The 14,890-nt window shown below is 37.9% G+C and overlaps 1 protein-coding gene across 1 annotated transcript; it reads left to right on the top strand.

Moving 5' to 3' along the window:
* Positions 1 to 8,696: 8,696 nt before the first annotated feature.
* On the top strand, positions 8,697 to 13,073 carry LOC131471668 (macrophage mannose receptor 1-like). Its single transcript, XM_058648349.1, has 6 exons — positions 8,697 to 8,952; positions 9,055 to 9,102; positions 9,689 to 10,093; positions 10,824 to 11,165; positions 11,258 to 11,346; positions 12,535 to 13,073. The coding sequence occupies exons 2-6, from the start codon at positions 9,066 to 9,068 to the stop codon at positions 12,616 to 12,618; spliced, it is 957 nt and encodes a 318-aa protein (XP_058504332.1). The 5' UTR covers positions 8,697 to 8,952; positions 9,055 to 9,065; the 3' UTR covers positions 12,619 to 13,073.
* The last annotated feature ends 1,817 nt before the right edge of the window (positions 13,074 to 14,890 follow it).

Raw genomic sequence — 14,890 nt, 5'->3', positions numbered from 1 at the left:
GCATGTCATTTAAGTCTTGTAACAGAAATCAGACGTTCTTAGACATCAGCAAAAAATACTTAATTTAAAAAACAAACAAATAATAATAATACAATGTATTTGTACCACGGTTCATACAAGGATTGCAGCTCAAAGTCACAATAAAAGAAAAATACAATTTAAAAAGAAAAGAGATGCAAATACAACAATAAAATACAACACAGGGAAAAGGGTGGAGTCAGGAGGTTAAAACCCTGTTCAACTTTAAAATCTAAAAATGCAAATGAAACACAACACAGGGTGGAATAAAGAGGAGCTAGTTGAAGGCTAGAGTAAAACAATGGCAAACAGCATCTTCTGATAAAATATAAATTGAAGCTATCTGTGTTTACTTCTGTTCAAATAATTCCCAGTGAACAACATGCTTGATTACATTCATCCAGCAGTGATGTGGCCCATCTTGAAATGTAAAATGGCCCTGAACCAGCACTGCATCTCCTAAACGGGTTATTATGCAGTTAGGTAGGACCTAATTCTTAAGAAATGACCCAGTTGGATGCATTTATTCAGTGGTGTGTTCCAAAGCTGTCACATTAGCAGGTGCTTCACCCGGGGCCTCGCAGTTCTGAATGAAGCGTTACAACACAGATCACACAAATGTAAGAAAAGTTAAAAGGTAATGCTAATGCATGGGTTTTCATCTGTTTTCTCTGTTTTTCTCTCCAGTTCTTCTGTGTTGTGTTGATCATCTACTCATATATGATTTCTGCGAACAAAGCGCCTGATGACTCACAGGTTTGAATAGAAATAAAAAAAAAAACACTGAGCAAACCAAAGTTCATAATGAGCATGAATGTTGAATAAGTTTAAATTAAAGCTTCATCTGTTCAAAAAAAAATCTATCTATCTATCTGTAGGTACATAGATATATACTGTAGGCACACTATATTTCAACAGTTGGACCACATGGTGTAGTGTGGTCACCATCTGGCCTTCAAAATAAAACACTATAACGTCAGCAATGATTCAGCACCACATTGATATGTTTTCCTTTATTTACAGTTTTAAATGATATCTTATTCCATCTGTTGAGCTGCGTGCATCGCTCAGCACCTCTCAACACCAGAGTCCTCAGTCATAGTCAGACTAAAGGTCGGGCTGAACAACATCATTAGGTCTTTGCAAACAGGGGTGTATGTGTATGTGCTGCCCACTTGAGCTGAGATCACACAGGAAAAAAAAACAAGAGGAAGAAGAAGAAAAGGGGAGACTCTCTCTTCATGCAATAATTAAAGGATTATATTGTGTAACGCTTCCCTCTAGTGGTCCTACTGAAGGGTTCTGGCCCTTGAAAAATTAATATTTGGTCAATAAGAATTTTATGTTCAGTTTCAATAGATTTAAATAAAGAAGAACAACAGGAAACCTACACAACCGAAAAACATACAGGTGCTGGTCAGCAGGAGCAAATCATATTTTCATGCAAAAGCTGAGTGAACCTGAAAATGCTGCTGCTGTACATATAATTAGATGATTCCTTTCTCTATTTAAAGACTGGTTTTGTTTTGTATTTTGCAACTGCTGCAGTGTCATATTAATGCAGTCGGCAGATACTATTCAATTCAGAAACTGCCTTAGAAAGACTATTGAGTGCAGTTAACTTTTATCCCCAGAAGATGGTAGTATAACTCCAGACATTTACTTTACAATATAATTATCTGTCACTGTATTGTTAGGATGCACATAGACTGGTAGTGTTTGTTGGAAAAAATATGACATATTTTTATCCAGACACGGAAGGGGCAGGTTGTTCGCCACAAAATCACTTGTGTTTCTATATATATCTCACATTTTTGTTCACAACAAACCAAAAAAATGATTGTGCCAATGTTTGTTTTGTATCGACCGAGCACATCTCAGCTTACAGCCATGAGGAAAGTACAGACGACTTAGTGCAAGAACTGCTGTGTGTTAAAGGCCATGGCACGGGCGCAGGCAAGTCTTCTTTTCCCCCTCTATCCGTTCTTTTCTTCTCTGCATCCAAAGGTTACTGACTAAGTCGTCAACATGTGGGAAAGGTGCTGTAAATTGTAACCCTTAAACGTGTCCCTCTGCCCTTCTTTAAGTTTGCGTTTCTGTCCCTCACCTAGGTGACCGTAAATGCAGTTCGGGAGATCTGTAAGCTGAATTGTGAACATAATTCACAATGTATGGATTTACCAGGTTACCAGTTGCCTTGGTTTCACCTGAACACCTCAATGACCTTTACAACAGAAGGTCAATTATAGAAAAAAATGTCTCAGATGAATGCCACTCTGAATCATGTTAAAAAACAAAAACAAACGTGCATTAGATGTTGATGTTAAAAATCAACAATGCGAGTTATTCAATTCTGATATTTTCTAGTCCCTGGTAAAAACAGAACCAAGAGTAATGGTTAAGCGATAATGTCCTCTTCCTGTCACCGTACTGTTACAGCAGTACTATGTCATAAAGTCCATTTACATCACACACACCACTTGGACATTAACTAAAAAGATAGTAAACAACTGTAAAACACGTGTTCACTGTGTTTTACTAAGTGTGACGCACGTATCCTCATTCCGGACGCATTCTTTCGAAAGCTGGACTGTCTCCTCACTCATTCATTGTCCACCGCTTTATCCTCCACATGTGGTTTGAGGGGGAGGCTGGAGTCAATCCCAGCTGACCAAGTGCAAAAGGCGAGGTCACACCCAGTCCATCGCAGGGCAAACACATAGAGACGAACAGCCGTTCACTCTCACAGTCACGCCGACCGTCAAACTAGAGAGTGCAATTAACTTCAGCAGAACCTGCAAACTGCACACAGAAAGGCCCTCGGACAAACCAGGATTTGAACCGACAACACTCTTGGCGTGAGGCAAGGCCCTGGACTGTCTCCTGTGGTCAGCAAACACTGTCAGTATTCATCTATGCACCAGTTTCACTAAAGGTAACTAATAAGGCCATCACACCACCAACCACATCACTACTAGATTAACCCTACTCAGCTACCATGGCTCAATCCTTACTCCTCCCATTTGTAATACTTGTACTTTCACTTCTGAAACTTAAGTACATTTTATATCAAGAAAATGACTTTTCATAATTAAGTACAGTAGTATGTCATATATTTTAAGACTTTTGTAAAAGGTGACTTCAACTTCTACCAAAGTCCTTTTCTGGTAAGCTCCTTACTTTTACTCAAGTATCCCTTTAAGGTACTTATATATATATATGTGTATATACAGTATATATATATATATATGTATTTCCAGTATACAACATTGCGTCATCCCTGTTGTCAGGCATCACTGGGCTTTGTGCTGTTTTTGGTGTTATCTGAGCCCTGCTGAAATAAAACCATACGTCTGAATATTTTTGTATGCAGCCATGTGTTGGAGTTAAAATGGAGTTAAAACAAACGCCCTTGTGGAAAAAGATACAGTTGGCCTGCAGTTGCAAACTGAACACTCCCCAGAGAGACATGAAATCATATCTTTGTTAGCATGTTGTCACTGGCATATAATATCCATCCATCCATTTTCTACGGCTTTATCCTCCACATGAGGGTCACACGGGGGTGCTGTGCCAATCCCAGTTGACATAGGGCGATAGGCAGGGTACACCCTGGACAGTTTGCCAGTCCAATAGAATAGAATGGAATAGAGTGTTATGTAATGTAATGTAATATAATTTAATATGATGTAATGTTATATAATAATAGGAATGCCCTAAATATAGAAAAACGAAATTACTTTTCGGGTAGAAAGAATCATTTTAGCAAAACACTAGTTCCATTTGCCTTAGATAGTTAATATTTGTATTAAAAACAAGCTCAAAATAGACATTTTTGCACCTGATGTATCTAGAAGTCAGTTAGTAGGTTTGTTTGTTTTTCTTTGGGTAGTTGCATTAATGCCTCCATCTTACACCTTATTCCTTCCTCTACTCTCTCAAAACCTCCCCCGTTTTCCTTTTTTATGACCAAATATAAATAATGTTAAACAAATAAAAATAAATCTTTCAAAGTCACATTTGCTGCAGAAATGAACGATTAATCAATTTGCACCATGGTAAAGAGAATCAGCAACTATTTAACAAGTCAATTAACTGATATTTTTATATAAAAAGGAATGTTTTTGCTCTGTTTAAATATTAAATAGTTTCTGATCACTGCTTCCTCTGTGTCACATGTCACATACATCCTCTTGTAATGCGTCCTGATCAGAGGAAGACAGATATTCTCATCCACTGCCACCCAGCAGAAGACACGTGTGTCTCTGTCCCGGTGTCTCAGCTCATGTACGTTAGTGTTCAGCAAATAAACAGTGAGTGAGAGATATGTGGTGGCCTCCCAGGCTGTTGAACCCACTGCCTGAGCGAAATGAAGAGCACTCAACTTTTTTTATTTGAAGTTGTGGAGTAAATAATGTAAACTGACGTGATGTTGACAGTAGCACCTACTGTACAAACATACCTCTTCCTCACAGTTACAGTACGGTCCTGGGCGAATGACGCAAATAATTCAATTTGGTGGGGCCACCAACCAGCCTGATTCTTCTGGCCCTTTAATCTCTCCTCAGACCTCACCAGAGCCTGACATGGCCTCCCAGTGAAATATAAACCATTTCCACACAATCCATGCAGCCACATCTGCAGAGCTGGTTGCATAGCTCATTAAGAAAGCCCAGACAAATCTACAGTGAGTCACATGTCACAACAGACGGGAAGCCAAAGTGACCTTTTATTTATGAAGCGAGGCAGACAGTATCATTGAAGCAATAGATTATTATTATAAATGTTAAAAAAATATAAATAAAAAATGATTATCTGTGCCTGCAATTACATCATTGATTTACAGTTAAACCAATCGTAGGTACAAAAGCCACATTTGCACTTCAGTCCTTCACTGTTTTTGACTTTTCCTGCAATAAAGTACCTTAAAGGGATAAGGTATATAATATTTACTCTACTCAGTATTCTGATATAAAATGTACTTAAGTTTTAGAAGTAAAAGTATTAAAACAGTGAGGAGTAGGGATTGAGCCATGGTAGTGTTGTCCTTCAACTGGAAGGTTGTGGGTTCAATTCCTGGCGTTGCTAGGCTGTATGTGTCCTTGAGCAAGACACTTAACCCCATGTTGCAGCGTGTGAATGGCAAAACTGTATTGTAAAGCAGCTCATCAAGACTAAAAAAGCTCTATATAAATACAGGCCATTACCAACTCTTCTTCTTCTGATTTTACAACAAGTAACAAAGATAGTTAGAGGAAACGTATCGGAGTAAAAGTTGCTAGAAATATAAACATTAATATGTTGTACTTAAGTACATAAACAAAGTATTTGTACTTTGTTACATTACATCAATGGCATTAAGATGATGCTAAACTCCATCTACTGCCCCACACAGACTATGAACCACAGCTGTTATGGTCTACTGCAAAATGAAGCTGGTCTGTCCATGTAAACTATGAGCAAAGCATCGGCTGTGTGGCCTGTCCACCTCACAAAATGCTTGAAGACATAGAGCAGAGTCCAACAGCAACATCGGGCAGACTGACACTGTTACCAATCTGACTTTGTTTGCAGAGGACTGTGTCAAACCTCACTTCAAAGTGGTACTAAGTCATTTCCTACCACAAGAGGATGGAGTACATGTACAGGGTAACCAAGAGATGAGTGTGCACAACTGGATTTGGTTGTAGATTTATGAAGACATTTAACTATGACAGGACTTGGATGAATGGCATCTTCGCAAACAACAACAAGTTTAAAAACTCAACAAGTGGTTAGGGTTAGTTTGTTCTCTGCCTTCTCTACATGTTTCATTTCCTTCAACTTTCTTCTCTCTCTCTCCACGGTGCAATCTTCCTCTCTCCATCTCAATCTCTGTCATCTATCTTCATCCATATGTTACACTCTTCACTCCTGAGTAGTGGAAATATTTCACAGATAACATGAATGTACGTGTGCAGACTTCCCACCTCAATCCTGCCAATGTCACAGTTTGCTACACTGAGTAAAGCCGTCACACAGCAAGAAAACCTATAATGTTGTTGTTTTTTTCTGGGATGTACTATTGGCTTTTCACTAATGTCATATTGAACTTTTACCAACCACAACAGAACTTGCATCCTACCAGTTAGTGACTATGGATGAAGGAACGACTTTGTTTCCTGTAGCACATGAACAGGCCTGAATAGTTTATGTATGTATGTTTACTAACATGGAGTTGAAGCTTTGAGAAAACGTGATTTTTAAAAAAAAGACAAAGATGGAAGAAATTGTGATGCAGTTAATGTAACTCATCCTCTGCATGTAACACCATTTCTGTATGGTCACATCTTATTTCCAGGGCTTTTTCCACATTTCCAGTCTCATGTTGCATCATATGACCCATAAAACCCAAAATGTGAAGTGTAATTGTGAGTGGGGCAGCTGTAATCTCACTCCTCCGAGATAGAAGGAGTTGTAAAAGAGTGTAAATCCCCTCACACAGTCTGCAAACATGCAGCCATCTTGTGAAGTTTGACATTCTTCGACTTCCTCCTGCAAACTGTTTGAACAACACTCGGTCAGAATGTTGGCAGACGTATCCACTGCCCGGTGGAAACACAGGCCATTTACAAAGATGTCATGAAGCCCAGTTTCTCTAATTCACTAGTCAGAATCAGAATCAGAATCAGAATACTTTATTAATCCCCGGGGGGAAATTGTTTTTGTTCCAGATGCTCCGTGCAAAGAAATAGAAATACAGCAGTGGAAACAAGGCATAAGATATGGATGTAAAAACAGTAAAATAGCAATAAGATGGAATGAAATAAAATATTAAATAAAAATAATAATAATAATACAATAATAGTGTTAGAGTGTTGTGGAGAGGGTGAGAGCCATGCTGCAGTATGGCCCGCACCTTCGACAGCATCCTCCTGTCTGACACTGCTGTCAAAGTGTCCAGCTCCACCCCCACAGCGTCACTGGCCTTTCTGATGAGCTTATTGAGTCTGATGGCATCTGCTACCCTCAGCCTGCTACCCCAGCACACAACAGCAAACAGAATAGCACTAGCCACCACAGACTCATAAAACATCCTCAGCATAGTCCGGCTGATGTTAACAAAGCGGAGCCTCCTCAGAAAATAGAGGCGGCTCTGTCCCTTCATGTATAGGACTTTAGTGTTCTTAGTCCAGTCCAGTTTATTGTCTATGAACACCCCCAGATATTTATAGTGATCAACAATGTCCACATTATGTCCCAGGATGGAAACTGCGGTCACTGGTGTCTTGTGTCTCCTCAGATCCACCACCAGCTCTTTGGTTTGGTGTGGTAGTGGCACTTAAGGACCGTGTATAGGCTGTGGATGAGCAGGAGGGGGTGGTGGTTTTGAGTTTTATCCAAATCCCATGGACAGATGTTTGTTGGTTGTCACCTTTCTAGGTCACATGTTTTAAATGTTTGATTTGACTAAAAACCAATAGATTACTATAACAAATGCCACCATACCACCAATCCATACCACTAACCTTGGTGTGAATCCTTGCATCAATAAATCAAACATTATTTGTACAGCACTTTTCATACAATTCTCGACTGCCTGTTTGGGGGTCAGGAGAACCACAACCTGATTTATGTATTGTTTTGATATGAAAGGGACATCTTGTATTCTACCTGCTTGCTATATTTCAAATGAATTCAATTCAGTTCAATTTTATTTAGTGCTGAATCACAACATACATTATCTCAAGGCACTTGTACATGGACAACATCATCGAGAGCAGAGAAACCTAACAATTCACAGAATGAGCAAGCGCTAGGCATCAGTGGAGAAAGAAAGAAAGAAAAAACAACTCCCCTTTAACAGGAAGAAATCTCTGACAGAACCAGACATGTGCAGCCATCTGCCTCGACCGGTTGTGGTGAAAGGAAAAATGGGGGACAGAGGAGAGATGGGGGACAGAAAGGGGACAGAGAAAGGACAAGAAGGAGGTGAAGTTGAGACAGAAGAAAGACTAGGAGCAGCACAACAATTGTATCAAGTTATACGTTTAGACAGGACAGTTCTGAGTCAGTGATGACATGTTTCTACAATGTCATTTATATAAGCAGCAGCAGAGACTGTTGATAAAAATTAGACTGATATCAACTTTAATTATAGCATAACGATAATGATATCATATGATATGATAATAATAATAATAATAATAGCCTCGAAACTGGATCTGGATCCTGCAACCTGCAAGATGAGTACACAGAGAGAGAGAGGACAGGAAGGAAAGACACAAACTAGGAAGAGAACCTACCTCGCCTCTCCTTGAGGAGTTTTTCTCTAAACTGACACTCTCTCAAGTGTTCGTTCATTGTATGAACTGTTGGGTTTTTGTTCTCTTGATATAATATTGTAAGGTTTCTGCCTTACTATGTAAAGTGTCTTGAGATACAAATAAAATTGATTTGATTTGAAGATACATTGACCTTGATGACTGAGAACCTTCACAGGCTTGGAAATGGTTTGCATGCTTGTGCGTGTGTGTGTTTCTGGGGGTTTGTTGTTTGTTTGTGAGTCTTGTCCTCAGGTTTTCCGCAAGGCCCGGACTAGTCCTGCTTTACATATGAAAATAGTCCAAATACTTTGTTTATCCAGGGTGTTATAAGAGCTTAGTGTCAGTTCATTTGTACAGAGCTCCACATTTTAAAACAGCCGAATTTCAAACTTGTAAGTATTGTGTGTCTACATTTTTTTGGACAATGCTGGACTTACTTTGTTTTGGTCATAGTGCTCTTTAAAAAAAAAAAAAAAATACAAATGTTTTTGTTCCCAATTTCCATGAATTAAAGTAAAAGATGTAAGATTTCCTATGTTGTAAACAAAAGGCTTATTTCTTTAAAATGTGTTAAAATCTGTATTAGTGAAAACGACACCTTTACTGCAGTAATCCATCCACCTGCCAGGTGAGACAAATCAGACTATTACACAGATGAGCCTGAATATTAGAATACCCTCCAAATGCGTTAAAATACTGTATTATTTGCCCTTTTTCCTGTTGTTTGCAGTCAAATCAGAGATGGGTTGTTATATGACATGGACTCTGCTTCTTTTTGGTAAGTTCAAGTGTTTACATGCACTGTAATGTAAATAAATAATGTTTTAAAAAAAATCATTAAAATGAAAGAAACAGAAGTAGAGGGAACACAGATGTGTGGAAGGTCTTTACTTAATACAAAGAGTGAAATGAAGAGAGTGCATCTTTGTTTCTATACCTCACATTAGAAGAATTACAACAGGAAAAAGATTAAGTTATTATTTTACTTCATTAATGATATTATGATGACTTGTACGTGTATTTGTCTAAACATCAAATGGGCTGCTTGCTTAAGAGATTAGAAACTTTTAAAGATCCAGTGTGTAACTCCCAGGAGGGGAAATTCATTAATACTACCCTATACTATACTATACTATACATGTTTGTATAACTATATAATGACTTCAAAATAAAAATGTAGCCCAATTGAGCAGCATTCATTTCATGTTCTTTTTTCCAATTTCTTCCAATTTTTCTGCAGTGTTATCATTAGATGTCAGTCATTCTTACACATTGGACCTTTAAAATTGTTGTTTGTAACTCAGTTATTTGTGTAACTATTAAATCATGAAACACTAAAGATACCTTCTATTATCAAATCACAGGATGGAGCCTCAGCTCCTGCTCTCAGTTTCCCCCACGTCAGTACTTCTACATAAACAAGAACATGACCTGGTTCCAGGCTCAGAACTACTGCAGACAGCATTACACAGACCTGGCAACTTTTGAAAGCCATGATGATATAAGCATGCTAGAACCTACGTTTTCCTATTCTTCGGCATGGATCGGACTGTTTGATGACCCCAAATCCTGGAAGGAAAACCTTGGAAATGACCACAACTCCTGGAGATGGTCAGTGACTGGTGAAACAGGCAAAACTAATTTTTCGACTTGGGCTAGCAGAGAGCCCAGTTTTTGGAACGCACAAGAAGCCTGTGTATTCATGAATACTTATGGAACTTGGGTAGACACTGCCTGCACTACAACTTTGACTTTTGTTTGTTACACTGGTAAGAAGACATTTGAGGTTATATCAGCTCTGTTTATGTTTATTTTATGGAGAAAGTGCTTGTATAAATAAATGGTCACTCACTCTCAGTGAAAACATGGCTGCCAGTGGGGACACAAGGAAAAAAATGAATCTTAGCTAGACAACTTTTCGCAAAATGTACTTTACTTTTTTAAGTATCATTTGTACCATTTGTGTCAGTATTGTCTCAGCAGTAGACGGGTTCTTCCAACAAGAACCTGAAGTTTGTAAACCACTAACTCTGTCACACCAAAGTCCATAGACAAAACCAGTGATTTTAGTTAGAGACACAGAAGCGCCTTCTCTGCTGCTGCCTTGTTTACCAACTTTTGTGTCAATGAGGTAAATCTGAATGAAACACTGTAAACACAGAAATCCCAAAATTGTCACTTTGAACTTAGTGATGGAGGCAGCAGTGGATCAACAACTCCTGTGTGCTGTGATATAAAAATACTGATTTTCTCAATGGACTTTGGTACACAGTGTGAGTGGTTTACCAACAATTATTCAGTTTTCAATTAGTAAAAGTCAGTCTAATGGTGAGATAAAGGAACAAACATCTTCATAAGATATCCCAGAATTCAGCAGTCAAAGATTTCATAAAGTCAGCCCATTGTTAATTAGCTATAATCTGTTTTTCCTTACGTCTTCACTGGCAAATATATGATAAATCATAATAAGGACACTGACTTCACTTCTGTCCATTGCAGTCACATACCAAAGGGAGAAAGTCTATCATTTCATCCCGACTATGAAATCATGGAATTCTGCTCAGCAATACTGCAGAGAAAACTTCATAGAACTCGCTATGATTGAGAACGCTGAAGAAAACGCGAAGGTCTTTTCAAAAATTGGTGGTCAGACATCTTGGATTGGTCTGTACCAAGTGCCATGGACATGGTCTGACAGGTCTCACAGTTCCTTCAAGAACTGGATTGACGGTGAACCAACTAACTCGTACTTGACCGAACACTGTGTGTCGGAGCAGTGGCCTCATCATAAGTGGAATGACGCGCCCTGTTCCATGATGTGGCCTTTCATTTGTCATCAAGGTGATAGTTCAATGAGAAAAATAAATGATTCTTTTTGATTCAGTTCAATTGTACAGTCCATGAGTGACATGCATTTTTTTTGTACTTTTCAGTTACAAGACTGAAGACCACGGTGGGGATGCAGATTAAGACTGATGCAGATCTAACAGATCAAGCTGTTATTGAACAGATTCTCCAGCAGGTAACATCCAGTGTTGGAAATGTTACTTTAAAAAAAGTAATTTATTACAGTTGCTAGTTACTACGAGTTACAAATTATAAAGCTAACTTGTTACTAGGGAAATCTTTAAATTATGTTTTAAATGCTCTAAGATTTTGGACCCCACCTCCACCCCTCTTTAACAGAACTTAAAATTCATGTGCATGTTCAAATATTTATGATAAATCTGAATATTATAATGAAATTGTCACTTAATACAATTAACTACTAACAGAAACAGTGTACACAAATCTAAATTATTTTAATGTTGCTGTGGGACAAAGTAAGTCTAACATACGTGCCTACCAGTTTGTTAAGCTCGGTCTGAGACAAAAAAAATGGCAGACTATATCTCAATCTTATTGCCGCCATGTTGTATCTATATACAAAAGCTGCTAGATGTTGATTCTCTGTCGCCATTGTGTTAAGCGGAAAAACATGTTAGTGATCGAGCAAAACCAAATTGTATGCAGATTGGGATCACCCAGTCTCATAACTTTCTGTATGTATCTATTACATTTGTTTTCGTGCAAATTATATAATTGTATTATATTATATTATAATTCATACATTTGAAATATTTTTCGAACATGTGACCAATCAAAGCAGCGGCCATGTAAGAGTGTCGATGCCATACAGTCCTAACATTTAACACGGCCTCGGCTCGCTTGATTGTGTTTGACCTAAAGACGGCAAATGACAAACGCTATTAGTTAGGAGGAAGCAACTACTAGCTCCATGAACACACACAGATACACACCTTGAGTTGTCACCAGCACTTTTCATATTCATTATTAACGACATTCAGTTATTTATTGGAGAGAAACATCCACCATGGATGACTTCAATAGCCCGTGTGTTACATTCACTGACCTTGCGTAATAGTAAACTCTATTTCAAAACAGGAACACACGGTCAATCTGTTACTTCTTATCATTGTTATCCATTATTTTTACACATTTTTCATCTGTTTGTTTTTCTCAAAAAAAGCCACTTGAATTCACCCTATTGTACGACTTAAGAATTTCTGGCATTTCTGACACTCTAAAAGACATGAAAAGCCTCCCAAATAACTTTGAGCTCATCCTTCTCCTCTACTTCCACCACTAGTGGCGCTCATGTGTTGCATATTAGACGTTTGAACTACAACAACCTTGCACTTCTCCTCAGATCAGTACAAGGCTGACACACCTGGGATGGACAGACTTCAAGCTTGAGTGGAAGACTCTACCCTCAAACCAGACGTACACCTGAGTGGACGATCTTTAGCTGATCTCCAAACCAGCCTAGAACCTTTGTATCTGCTTCTGAATGATTTTGTCTGTTACGACCTTAGTGCTTGTGTGGTGCATCTGTGTGGTTGTGTCTGTTCTGTCCCCAGATTGATTCTCTTGGGTTAGTAATCAGTGGAGGGGAATAAAAGGAGGGTGAAACGCCTCTCCGGCCTCTCTTGGTGAGCTGAGCTGCTGCAGTTTCTGTAGAAAGGAGGGTGTTTTTAGCAGGGCATTTACCTTGCTGTAGTGTGTAGTATGTTTTCTCCTTCCCGTGGTCATGTGTAGTAACCTGGTTCTTTTGTTCCTTTTTGTTTGGAGACCAGCGTTTTAAGTGTATTTAACATTAACATTACCCGTATTTACTTAATAAAATAAAATAAAGTAACACCTTTTTTTTTTTAATCCTTAACTGCCTCTGTTGCCCTTTTTTTTCCCTCCCGGGTCATTATTTTTATTTGTTTGTCCCTTTCTCCCCTGAGCCAAAGACAACACAACAATAATATTGTTTTTGTAGTTTTTGTGGTGTGATGTTTTGCGTTGTACCTTCTGTGTCCCAGCAGTTTTATAACTTGTATCCTCACCCTAAATAAAGTGAATATGCAGCAAATCTTAACTTCCACACGTCCCGACTTAATGCAGTCACTTTGCAACATAAATTATATCAACGTATCGCAACAAAAACATTGAGAAAACAACAGTTAGAGGGCACCAACTTGAATGTTTTCTATCACCATTACACTGCTTTCAGTTTTAACAGCATCGTGAAAAGTTTAAGTCTGAATGTTACATCTTTAATATAAAATATGGATGAGCATTTGCACCTGCTAATAATCAAAAATATTTACACCTGTTAAAGAGAGAAACGTAATTATTAATCATTTAAAAAAACTTACTCATGATAAAGTGTTAATCGAGAAAACTCCTTAAACCTTTAGTCCCACTTCATCCCTTCATCCCTTCATGTTCTGCCTGCATTTGCTAGATTACTATTTTACACCTGCCACTGTTGACCTGCAGTAACCTCAGCTGTTGTCTGTTGAACCTCTCTTCCTGTCTGTGCTCTGCATGGAGAACCGACTAAAACTTAAAGATCAAGTAGCAGAAAATGTACATTTTTTTAGAAGATTGAATTACATTAGATTAAAAGTGATCACTTGTTGCAGCAGCAAAAAAGGTTTACGATGGACAGGGATGGCTAGAATAAGCAAAAAAAAATGTATACAATAGGAAAATACAAAATGGAAATGAAATTAATATCAAAATATTAATTTGGAATAGAAACAAATATCAGGATATTTAAAAAATGTACATTGTGTTTGGACGCATGCAAAAGTGCAGTTACATAATTACATATTACACAGATAAATGAATTCTTAACTGTCGTTTCCATATTTATTAAATCTATTCAAAAGTTTAGAATACGTTTTGGTTTATAAACATGATTTATGTTTAAACTTCAATTGTTTCTCTTAAAAGAGAAAGTGTGGAATGTAGGTCAGTGAGAACAGTAGGTAGGTAAGGAAGATAGGTTGGTAGTTGCCGAAGGTAGGTAAGAAGGGTACATAGGTAAGGAAGGTAGGTTAGTAGGTAGATAGGTGAGGAAAGTAGGTCAGAGGCAGGTAGGTAGGTGAGAGAGTTAGGTATAGATAGGTGGGTAAGAAAGTCAAGAAGGTAGGTATGTAAGAATGGTATGCAGGTAAAGAGGGTAGGTGGGTGAGGAAGTTAGGTGTATATATATATATATATATATATATATATATATATATATATATCCCCTCAACAATGTTTAGAAACCATAAAGCTGTAGTGCAAGTCTGACATAGGTTTGTGGGTATGAAAAAACCTCCTGTTAGTCAAATAAATGAGACATTTGAATTAAATTCAAATTCATCCTTTGTGCAAAAGTCAATAGTGAATCGAACAAAAGTGAAGAATCTGCATTGTCGAAACTAAGACATGTGTTGTCTGTTGCATGAAAATGAATTGCAATGCAATATTATATTATTAATAATGTTAACTTGTGATAATTCCTGGAGTCAGAGAGGCATCTGCTCGTATTAAAACTACATTAGCATGTTATCCAACTGAAATAAGACATGTCCATAATTGAGTATGTAAGCATGCCATCAATGGAAACACTAACATGTAGATGTTAAGTAGGTGTAATGTTTAAGGACACGTCTTAATTTAGTGTGTTTGCATGCTAATATTGATGATAAGAACACCCAAAGAACCAGGTGTAAAGTTTAAGT

This window comes from Solea solea, chromosome 13 (genome assembly GCF_958295425.1).
Source record: "Solea solea chromosome 13, fSolSol10.1, whole genome shotgun sequence".
Classification (NCBI taxonomy): domain Eukaryota; kingdom Metazoa; phylum Chordata; class Actinopteri; order Pleuronectiformes; family Soleidae; genus Solea; species Solea solea.
The sequence above is the reverse complement of the archived record's forward strand: the minus strand, read 5'-3'. Positions and strand labels throughout refer to the sequence as shown.